Source organism: Aptenodytes forsteri, unplaced genomic scaffold (genome assembly GCF_000699145.1).
Source record: "Aptenodytes forsteri isolate BGI_AS27 unplaced genomic scaffold, ASM69914v1 Scaffold208, whole genome shotgun sequence".
NCBI lineage: Eukaryota > Metazoa > Chordata > Aves > Sphenisciformes > Spheniscidae > Aptenodytes > Aptenodytes forsteri.
Window position 1 is genome coordinate 3225387 of NW_008794963.1, and position 12296 is coordinate 3237682.

Sequence of the window (12296 nt, forward strand, 5' to 3'; positions counted from 1 at the left end):
GTTGTCCCAGATGAGGAATCTTGACAATTCTGGAAAACCAGTCTTTGAGGAATGTGTGCTTTTCTGCTTCACTCTTCAAGATCATAAAGCTTTCCCCACCCCCCCGCCCCAATCTTTATAAGTGATGGAAGAACTCTATGACTTTATTTTTAGGCAGAAATCTCCTCCTCATTTTGCAAGTCCACCTAGCCTTCCAGCCATCCTACTCCACAGCTGTCACAACAAACTTTCTTTCAGATGCTATTAAATGTATCAGACATCACTCTGCAGCATGTGAGTTTGTTACCCTGGGGCTTTTCAGTCTATTCTAATGTTATCAAAACCACTGTGTGATTTCAAGGTTTCCTACATTCCTTGGAGGAAAATCAAATGGTACATGGTAAGGAAACTGATAGATACTCTGCAGATTTAGCAGATCTCTAGCAATTAAGTGGTTAAACTCCTTAGTTTATTGTTTTCTTTCCTCATTTCCCATAACCATGACTCTTGTGAACTCTCTGTATCCTTTTGTCTGTATTTTCAACTGGAATTTTGGGAAAACTTTGCCACACAGGAGAAGTATTGCTCTAGCTCTGTTTATCCTATTTCTGTTCCCTCTGCTCCTCTTTCAGTTATCTGATTGCTGTAGACAATGTTCTCATCTGAGATTTTTTTAATCCTCTTTCTCTCATTCTTTTCCATCTGTTACATTTAAGTAATTTGTATTGTAATGATTTTAATGGTGGTAACACCAATTAGCCAGGTTACAGACTGTGTGTGTTAAAGCTCTTTTATATAAGGGCACCATAAAAGATGAAGATCCCAATGATCTTGCCCTTTAGCATCAAAGACAGTAGTTAGCTACGGACAAATGGATCAGGTAATAGGTGGAAGCATCCTTAAAGTAGCTGCTTAGCTAGTATTAAATGCATCTTCTTATGACACCGTCTGTACTACCAACATAGCACTGTGCTATACATTTCATGCTCTTGTACTACTCATTGGAGCTGGAGAAGACTTATTTCCTGCCTTTAATTTTTCTTTTTTCTTCTGCGTAACCTTTCTCCCTTGATTTTTTTTTAAATCCTTTCAGCTTGTGTTTATGGCTTCCTTTCATATTCTGAATCACAGATTTAGGTTCATAGAATCATAGAATAGTTTGGGTTGGAAGGGACCTTTAAAGGTCATCTAGTCCAGCCCCCCCTGCCCCCTGCCGGGACATCTTCAAGTAGACGAGGTTGCTCAGAGCCCCGTCCAACCTGTCCTTGAATGTTTCCAGGGATGGGGCATCCACCACCTCTCTGGGCAACCCGGGCCAGTGTCTCACCACCCTCAGCATCAAAAATTTCTTCCTTAGATCCAGCTAAAAAGTTTGCTGCCAGGTTGGAAGACATCTTTTGAGCTTATCTAGTCCAAACCCCCTGTTTAAGCAGGGTCAGCTGCAGCAGGTTGCCCAGGCCTGTGCCCAGTCAGGTTTGGAATATCTCCCCATATGGACACTTCACAACCTCTCTGGGCAACCTGTTCCAGTATTTGACCACCTTCACAGTAACAAAGTGCATTCTTGTGTTCAGATGGATTTCGTATGTTTCAATTTGTGCCCCTTGCCTCTTGTTCCATTGGTGGGCACCACTGAAAAGAGCCTGGCTCTGTCTTCTTCGTTCCCTCCCATCGGGTATTTATACCCATTGATGAATCCCCCCCTGAGTCTCTTCTTTTACAGGCTGAACAGTCCCAGCTCTCTCAGCCTCTCCTCATAGGATAGATACTCCAGTCCCTTAATCATCTTCATGGCCCTTCGTTGGACTCTCTCCAGTATCTCTGTCTCTCGTACTGGGGAGCCCAGAACTGGACCCAGCACTCCAGGTGTGACCTCACCAGTGCTGAGTAGAGGGGAAAGATCACCTCCCTCCACCTGCTGGCAGCACTCCTCCTAATGTGCAGCCCACCATGCTGACTCATGCTCAGTTGGTCCACCAGGACCCTGGGGTCTTTCTCTGCCAAGCTGCTTTCCAGCTGGGTGGCCCCAGCCTGTCTTGGTGCATGGGGGTTAGTCCTCCCCAGATGCAGGACTTTTCATTTCCTCTTGTTGAACTTCATAAGGTTCCTGCCTGCCTATTTCTCCATTCACTCTGAGTGGCAGCACAACCATCATGTACATCAGCCACTCCTCCTAACTTCATATATCTGCAAGTCTGTTGAGGCTGCACTCTGTTGAAGCATCCAGATCATTAATGGAGATGTGGACCAAGTATTGACTTCTAGGGGACACCGCTAGTTACTGGCCGCCAACTAGATGTCGTACGAATAATCAAAACCCTCTGAGCTTGGTTGTTCAGCTGGTTTTCAGTCCACCTCACTGTCTGTTCATCCAGCCCATACTTCATCAGCTTCCCTAAGACCTTATGGGAGACAATGTCAAATGCCTTACTAATGTCAAGGCAAACAACATCCACTGCTCTCCCTCCATCTATCAAACCAGTAGTTTTGTCCTAGAAGGCTATCAGGTTGATTAAGCATGATTTGCCCTTGGTAAATCCATGCTAGCTATTCTGAGTCACCTTCTTGTCCTTCATATGTTTGGAAATAATTTCCAGGAGGATTTTCTCCTGTCACCTTGCCAGGAGTCGAGGTGAGGCTGACTGGCTTATAGGTTCCCACATCTTACTTCCTGCACTTCTTGAAGATAGGGGTGACATGACCATTGAAATATAATTGAGAGTGGCCTCACAATAACATCAGCCAGCTCTCTCAGCATTTGTGGGTGCAACCCATCAGGCTCCATGGATTCACATATGTCCAGTTTGTTTAAGTGCTCCCTAACCTGGTCTTCCTCCACTGAGGGTATGTTTTGCTTGCTCCAGACTTTCCCTTTGAAATGTTCTGCTAGGATTTTGCAGGAAGAAATCTCTCTCTTCTGTGGACTATATTCAGACCAGGTCCTTCCTTCTATATGGATCCAGGTACTGCCATGGCTGGATGCCCACCGTCCACTCCACCTGAAGCTAAAAGAATTGGAACCGTTTTACATTACTGCCTTTTAGCTTTGTACTCATTTTGGACCACAGAGTTTCCATGGTTCCTAAGCGTAGTCTTCAGAAAGCTGAGAGCCTATGTAACCCTTTAAGCTGGAGGTGATTAAGCCCTGAGCCCTGCTGAAGTTTCTGAAGAGACCAAATTCATCTGGCATAAACATGCAGTGTCTAGTATGTGAAGGGCTTTCAGTTCTGCTCAAAATGGGAAGAGGAGCAATGGTGGCTCCCACTTTTTGCTTAATATGCCAGTGATTAGAAGTTCCTTTGAAGAAGTGAAAAGTGGGAGTTGTAGGTTTTTACACAGTCTTGAGAGCTTTACTTTTTAAGAGAATATCCTAAACGTGAGGCTGCAGGCAAGGCTGGAACGGGACCATTCTGTGTCCTTTCCATGCATGCAAGACTTATAGGGTCAGAGAAATAAAATAGAGGGACTGTAACCTTCTGACGAGCGTTCTTGCCTCCTGGAAGGGCAAGGGAAACGCCAGATTCTTATCCCTAGTTTAGAAAATGGTTATTTTGTACTAAAGAGCCATGGAATGAGATGCATTGATAGGGCTGGGAGAAAGGACTACTTCCTGAAAGTGTGTTTTCTTCCTATCTCATTTTGTTCTAAACTTCTGCTGAAGAAATTCGGTGAGTAATTAAAAGCATTGAACAATTGTGACTGACCTATTATTTTTTTTTTTTTAATTTGGCTGGCACTGTGATGTTCATTTGCTAAGTCCAACTAGTGAGATGTGCAAAAATCAGTAGTCTCTTTTCCCAGATGATTCACTGGGGTGATAAACTTCATGTTGCAGAGACTGGGACAACAGACGTGCTATTCTTTCCCTGAATTAGCAGTGGACTGATTCCTGTATTGCAGTCCAAGTGAGTATGACATTACTTTACCTAGCAGGGAATTATTTCTGAACACTGCTAGCTTTTGGCCAGATTATGCTGGACTATTCAAGGAAAGCACAGTAAATTACGTTCCCATTCTTGTGTTGTTGCTCAGGGTTTGAATTTAGTTACGCTCCTCTTGCAATGCTGTTGCAGATAGTGAAACACTGTGCGTGGTGGGAGTATGTTACATCCACAAAAGCTGTGGAAACATGTCTGTTCTCAGTGTTCAGTGGGAAATTCCTGGAAAAACTGCGGCTTCTAAATGCAGCTCCTCTGGGGCAGCCTTTGGAGTGAGGATGCTGCTGGTTTTGAATGAGGCCAAAAAGAGCAAAGGAGGCATTTCTTAGTTAAGGGAAATGTGATAGCTGGTTTCATTTCTCCATTGAAAAAAATGCATGAAGTTGGTAGCTGGGGGCTCTCTGAGGTTGCCAATGGTAATTAAACAATCCCCCTGTGTTTTCTGTTTAACAACTAAATGTATCAGCTTTGTCTGGTAGATTTTGCAAACCCTTAAACAAATAAAACCCCAAACCTTAAGTTTTAGACAACAACTTTGTAGAGTTAGTTTCATACTCCCCTCAGCAAGAATTTGTCTTATGGCAGAAATCAGATTATCTTGCTTGCTTCTTTGTGGATGATGAGCTTGGCAAAAATCAGGGAATGAGCATGGTCATCCTGAGAAAATTACTGATGTCTCTAGCAGAGGATGTCTTAAAAGCATGTAATTAACTGGTCCAAAGGGAAGGAGCATTGGGAAAGTACAGAGCGTAGCAACAAAAATACACCAATACTCTCTGCGTAGTATAACCACAAATAAACAGTAACTCAGACTATAAAAGGCTTTTTACAGTTCTCTATCAGTGTCCTGAGATAACCCTAGAGTCTTCTGCTCCTGGTTGTGTAAGATCTTTGCCCTGTCTGTATTGCAGAGAGAGAGGAAATCTGTGTCACAGATTTGTCATTCATAGATGAAATCACAGATGATTTTTGCTATTCTTTTGGGAAAGTGACACTTCACTGTGAAGAATTTGTTACTGCCTTGATCTCAAGTTTAGGGAACATTTGAATAATTAAGGAGAATAGCTTAATATTCTTATATTGCTAAAGCTATTGCTTAACTTGTTGTTTTTGAAAAGACCCATAAAAACCTATGAAAGGCTGGCAGTTTGTACTGGTTATCATATGAGCTAGGCTTGGTGACTCAAAAAATACTGTGTGTGTGGGTTTTTTTTGTTGTTGTTTTGTTTTTTTCTTCTGATGGTTTATGGATCCTAGAAATGTAGTTTAATCCTTTCTCTCTTTCTGTGTCTTAATTCTGCATTGCACAGCCGGCGTTTCAGATGGCATCTTATGAATGCATGCCTGGTGAGTCATCCCCCCTTCCTGGGAGCTGATCAGACAGCTCTCACAAAAATGTTGTGGGTTGCCTCTTCTGTTTCCATTGATGAATCCATGATTCTAAGTGCCTGTATACGCAACATGGGGAATAAATATGAGGAGTTAGAGATCTGTGTGCAGTTGCAGGGCTATGATCTTGTTGGGATCATGGAGATGTGGTGGGATAGCTCACATGACTGGAATGCTGCAATGGATAGATACATGCTCTTCAGGAGGGATAAGCTGGGAAGAAAAGGAGGTGGAGTTGCCCTTTATGTGAGAAAGCAGCTGGAGTGCTTGGAGTTCTGCTTGGGGGTGGATGATGAGCCAACTGAGAGCTTATGGGTAGGGATTAAAGAGCAGACCAATATGGGTGACATTGTAGAGGGTGCCTGCTACAGGCCACCTGATCAGGAAAAACAAGTAGATGAGGCCTTCTGTAGACAGCTGGAAGTTGCCTTACATTCACAGGCCCTGATGCTTATGGGGGACTTTAACCATACCAATATCTGCTAGAAGATCAGCACAACAGGGTATAAGGAATCCAGGAGGTTCCTGGAGAGCACTGATGGTAACTTTCTGACACAGGTAGTAGAGAAGCCAGCAAGGAGAAGTGCTGTGCTGAACCTCATACTTACAAGCAAGGAAGGGCTGGTTGTGGTATGAAGGTCAAAGGCAGCCTTGGCTGTAGTAACCATGCGACAGTGAAGTTCAGGATCCTGAGAGCAGGGCGAAAATCAAGATCACAGCACTGGACTTCAGGAGGGAAGACTTTGACTTTTTCAAAATTCTGCTTGGTAAGAGTCCTGTGGGATAAGGCCCTGGAAGAGAGAAGAGGATACCAAGAAAGCTCATTAATATTCAAGCATCACCTCCTCCAAGCTCAAGAATAGTCTATTTCAACAAGCAGGAAGTCAAACAAAGATGCTAGGAGGCCTGCACGGATAACCGAGTTGCTCCTGGCAAAACTCTGACATAAAAAGGAAGTGCCAGAGCCCACCTGGAGCTGAATCTGACAAGGAGTGTGAAGGGCAATGAGAAGGCCTTCTGTAAGGGCATAAGCGGCAAAAGGAAGACTAAGGAAAAGGTGGGCCCACTGCTGAATGGGGCAGGGGACCTGGTGACACAAGACATGGAGAAGGTTGGGGAACTAAATACCTTCTTCACCTCAGTTTTTATTAGTACAGCCAGACTTCAGAAATCCCAGGTCCTTGAGACCAAGGGGAAGATCTGGAGCAAAAAAGAGTTACCCTTGGTGAAGACGGTCAAGTCAGGGAATACTTAAGAAAACTGGACATCCATAGGTCCATGGGTCCCGGTGGAATGCATCCACAAGTGCTGAGGGAGCTGGCTGATGTCATTGCAAGGCCATTCGTAGTCGTCTTTGGAAGATCATGGCAATCGGCAGAGGTGCCTGAGCACTGCAAGAGAGCAAAAGTCACTCATCTTCAGAAAGGGCAAGAAGGAGGACCCAGGGAACTACATGCCAGTCACCCTCACCTCAGTCATGAAGATATGGAACAACGAATCCTGGAAATCATTTCCAGGCACATGAAGGACGAGAAGGTGACTGAGAGTAGTCAGCATGGATTTACCAAAGGAAGGTCATGCTTGACCAACCTGATAACCTTCTATGATGAAATGTCTGGCTTAGTAGATGAGGGGAGAGTGATAGATACTGTCTACCTTGACATTAGTAAGGCTTTTCACGCTGTCTACTGTGAGATCTTCTCAGGGAAGCTAATGAAGTATGGGCTGGATGAGCAGATGGTGAGGTGGATGGAAAACTAGCTGAACAGCCGGGCTCGGGGGGGCTCTTGTCAATGTATATAAATACCTGAAGGAAGGATGCAAATAGGATGGAGCCAGATTCTTTTCAGTGGTGCCCAGTGACAGGATCAGAGGCAATGGACACAAATTGAAACACAGGAGGTTCCGTCTGAACATCAGGAAGCACTTTTTTATGGTGATGGTGACCGAGCTGGAACAGGTTGCCCAGAGAGGTTGTGGAGTCTCCATCCTTGGAGATACTCAAAAGCTGTCTGGACATGGTTCTGGGCAGCCTGCTCTAGGTGGCCCTGCTTGAGCAGAGGGGTTGGACAAGATGACCTCCAGAGGTCCCTTCCAACCTCAACCATTCTGTGATTGTGTGATCTGCACTTTCCTGACTTTCCAGAAGTTATACTTTAAAGTTACAAATGCTTTCATATAGTAACATATAGGAAGGGTAAGCATTCAAATTCTTCGTACCAACTAGACTCCTTACTGAGGGTGGTAATTCAGCTCCTCCTAGCATGCTCTGTCACTGTTAAGGTGAAGCTTCTTTGGAAGAATAAGGTGAATGAAAACCTGAGAAAAAATCAGAAGTAAGGTGGCAACTGTACAAACTACTAAACTTACATCTGAATTTCCCAGATTCTTATCTCAACTTGTTTCTTGAACAAGGGCAAGTCAAATGAGTAGTCCCTGCAACCTACACTAAGACAAAGATTTCTAGGTGGAAATATAAATACACTGAAACTAATAGAGGACAGGAGAGGAAATGGACAAGATATATATTAGATGTGATGTCAGAATTCATTGTCTGTTACTGTAACCTCATTATTTCAAAGACTTATTTTTATTTATTTATTTTTAGCAAATGCTGGAAAATGGTCCAGAATGAACATCTTGAGAAAATGAGTTCATCTATTTGTGGTTCATTGTAACAAACATAGGTGGAAGGGTGGTTTCTTAGCTTAGGTCATTCAGAATGGAGCTTGCAGAAGCTTCAAATACAACTGTAGCTGTTTTTGTGCTCCGAGAGGCACAAAACTGGTGTAACCTCACCTTTACTCTCTCAGGAATTGGCTCAACTACTGGTTTGCTGTGTGGCTTCTAGTGGTGGGAGTTAATTCAGGAATATCCTGCAATTGGTGTTCTGTGGCGGTCAGACAAGGTAGACACTCTGGTGCCTTCTGGTGTTATGATTTACAAAGCTATTTGGTTATTGTGAAATTTGTGTACTCCATAAAATCACTGAGAATTAATGCTCAATTAAAGCTCCTGTAGTGTGCAATTGTCTGAAAATAAAGGAGGATTTTTTGTATTTTACATGTGAATATTATATGTGGCTATGATATATGCAAATACATGTGCATATATACATACACACACACGCTCATACCCTCCCCCCTACCTTTGTACTGACTCTGTATGCATATAACATCATGAACCAAAAATACAAGGTGCGTATATTGTCATAATTCCTCAGGTCAGTGGTTATAAAATGAAGAGTATAACTCTTCAGAAATAATAAATAAATACAAACAAGGGGAAAAGATAATGTGGAAATCTTAACAGTAAAAGCTTTTAGTAATACTTTTTCCATGCAGGTCTGATTTACCCATATTTTATCCGTATTAGCCAACTAATTAGTCCTTTGTTATTTGTAGAACAATTGTTTCCAAGAAAAACATATTTTGTAGAGTAGAGGCTAACATTTGCCTTTAGTGTTACTATTACATTCTTTTTGAAAAATATCAGTATTTCCATGAAAGTCCATGAAAATGGCAAAACTGCTGAATCAAAATCTTTTGGGGCTAGTAGTAATTGTCACTTCACTTGGCTGTAACTAATCACTGTTTTTTTAAGTCTCATAATAGCTGCAGCTATAGAGCTGATTTAAAGGCTGTATTTCTTATGGCTAATTTTTATTATTCAAATGCAGCCTGATTGAAATTCAAAGGAAAATGAAACAATTACATTTCCTTTTGTGTGTATCAATAAAGACCTGTATATTTTGGGTTTGGATTATCATACTTCCTATGTTATAAAAGAGCTTTGCAACTACTCCAACTGATTCCAGAGGTTTTTTTGTCAGTTGAATTAATAGTATAGACAAACTGTTGCTTTTATGGGATTGAAAATTTCTAAGATCTTAAAAATGAGAACTTTTAGTGATAAGATGGATAAATTATAAAGTGTTAACAAAGATAACTCTTGTTATTCAACACAGGGTCAGCACCTCTGGTGCCATACATCTCTACAGTGCTGCTGAAGTCAGTCTTTAAGAGATAGACCAGTTAATAAGAAATTGTGTTTCTCTGGTAGTCATGGATTTATGCAATGAAGAAATTCATACTTTTCTCCTGGGGGCTTTGGATCTAAATTGCTCTGACATCTTTCTAGTGCAATAGAAAGTGCTTTCCTGATTATGAAGATAGAGATTAAAAAGCACTTTTATTCATGAATGGTTTAAGAAATCTTTTTGTCCAGATGTTTTGTGTGAAGACATTTGATTTGGCACTTATGGCAAATCCTGCTCCTAACAGAAAGGAGATGCAAAGCTCCTCCTGGATGGGAGGAGCCCTGGGTTTTGATTCAGTGAAGGATGTGATTATTTAAAGAGATGCAGCATTCCAAGGATGTTTCTGAAGACCACAACAAAGATTGTGTCCAGTGGTCTAAGTACCTTTTTCATTTGCTTTCAATAATTGTGTCTCCAAGTTGAGTTTACTTTCCTGCCAGTTCTGATCAAGCATTTTCATGATAAACTGATTTCTTTTCATTTTGGTTTGTCTGCCAATCCAAATAACAAAAAGTATTGCTGATAGCTGTATGATTTTTTTCTTTTTGTCTCTTCAACAGGCCATCTTGTGGAAAAGAAAAAAAGAGAAAAAATGAAGTACATATTCTTAATATTTTTCATTAATTTATTACCACAGTATGCTGGGAAATCTTTGAGAAGAGATGACAGTTACCCGGAAACGTTTGAAGACATTAAAAATGAGATAGCTGGCTATACTGATATTGCTAAAGCTATTATTGATCTTGCTGTTCATGGAAAAGCTCAGAACAGATCCTATGAAAGATTAGCACTTTTTGCTGATACCATAGGACCTAGACTCAGCGGTTCAAAAAATCTAGATGCAGCCATCAAGTATATGTTCAGTGCCCTGCAGGAAGATGGGCTGGAAAATGTACATCTGGAGCCTGTGAAAGTACCACACTGGGAAAGAGGAGAAGAGTTTGCAATGATGCTGGAACCAAGGAATCACAGCATTGCTATTTTGGGACTTGGGAGCAGTGTTGCAACTCCTCCAGAAGGTAACTCTTCCTTTTGGAATTACGTATCACTTGCTTTTTGATGCCAAACTGTATTATACCCCTAACAACTTCTTCTTTCAATGGACAAACTGGAGTTTTCTTCCTGCTATAGTAGTTCAGAAGACAAGATGCTATTTTTCTGGGACTTTTCTGTATGACATGGTTGTGAATGATGCAGTTTGGTTTAATTCAGTTTGATTGAACCGGCTTGTAAAATTACAGTTGATTCCTGCACTCTTCATTCAATCTATACCCTTTTGTTTAACACTGCTGAACCTCATTTGCAAAGATTCTGCTCTTCCACTGAGGTTGGTGGGCAACCTGTTCTTGTGATCTGGGGTTTTCCAGCCCTTCTTTTTTCATTTTGGCCTGAGAAGTTCTCCATGGGGTGTTGAGTTGACATGCGATTTCTGCTCTTCTTGCTGTGCCGTGTCCTGCCAAGCTCAGCACTTCACTCTGGCGAAAAACAAGACAGCAGGAAGAGGAGGAGAATCTCATCCTGAGCTTGGAAAGTGCCAGCCCCTTGCTAAGCGTGGCAATTGGTATCTGTTTGTCCTTTCCTTCCCCCCACCTCCTCCCTCTTCTCTCCACTCGCTGTCTCATGCTCACCTTGGAAAAGTCTTTGGCGCTTACCTGTTACTGAACTGTGTGTTGCCTTTTAGTGGATCATGTGTGATATGTTGCTTCGGGAACAAGAATGATTGTTAGCCGGGCTCAGCAAAATTCAGGTGTTTTGAGCCCCACAATGTTAGCTTGCTTGCAAACAAACTGATTTACAAGAATCTCGTTTTGTACATACTGATGTGGGGCTTTCTCAGGATTGCTGTTTAAAGGCTGGATGACAACCTTCTTCTGTGACTACTCTCCATAAATAACAATAGACTTATTCCTAGACTGCTTCAAAAGCATTCTTACTCCTTTACGAGAAAATAAATTTAATTTAGGAAATAAAAGGTAACATGATACTCATAATTTTTTTAAAAACAGTAAATTTTTGTGATAGTGAGCTTTCTGTTTGAAATGAAACAAATAATGTATAAAAATGTTTTGTTTAGAAAAAATACATAGCCCTTCAAAATACAACAAAGTAAAACTGAGTAATTTAAGATATGTTTGGAATAAATCTTACTTGGTTTGGGAAACTGCTACTGTAAATTTTGTCTGAGGTATTTCTGTCATTGAGGTAAACACATGCCTAAAATGCAAAACTAAAACCATTAATAATATCTGTTTATCCCATTGTATGTCTAAGGCTTAGTGCTTTGATAGGAGAATATTTTCAGCAAAGGTTAAACCTACAACTTATTTTATATTCTTTCCAGTCCTATTCCAGTCTTCCTAAAAAGGAAGCTAAAATTAAAATGGCCTTTTTGGTGTTGAGCAAGTGTTACTGAACCTGCAAAGAGAACCTGCAATTTAATCTTGGCGAACATCTTTGCATCCCGAGAAGTCTGTTTTTTCACTTCCCTTTCTTAGCTGTGTAGTTATTTGCACTTGACTGGGGTTATTCCTAGGTTTGTCTTTTTTCATTTAGAGAGATACGGAATTTACATGTTTAAAAATGCTCAGAGGCTAATCGTGTCCTTCTTTTTCATCTGTAAAGACCTTACTGTATTGACGACTGAATGATCGGGCTAGTACCTGTGGCTGGTGATGTCTTGGAAGATAAGATTGTATTATCCAGCACTGGTTTATACTGAGTAATGTTAAAAAACCCACATAATTCTTCCTCATCTTTTTACTTTCCTTTGAGATCTGCTGTGTTTCTGAAGGGGTGTATGTGTTGGTGCTATAAGACTGCGTGGCAATGAGGTCTCTCACAGAAGAGTGGGCAGTTTCTCACACTTGGTGGAATCATTTTGATTAAATTACTAAATTACTTACCTTCTGACTTAAAATCTCCCCACATTATTCTTCCTCATCTTTTTACTT

General features: G+C 41.4%; 1 protein-coding gene across 1 annotated transcript in view; it reads left to right on the top strand.

Moving 5' to 3' along the window:
• CPQ (carboxypeptidase Q) overlaps window positions 1–12296 on the top strand; it is a 165295-nt gene that overhangs the window by 13691 nt on the left and 139308 nt on the right. The window contains exon 4 of the mRNA XM_009275482.2: window positions 9906–10364. Within this exon, the coding sequence (XP_009273757.1) occupies window positions 9938–10364 (427 nt within the window). The 5' untranslated portion in view covers window positions 9906–9937. The remainder of the gene's footprint in view (window positions 1–9905; window positions 10365–12296) is intronic.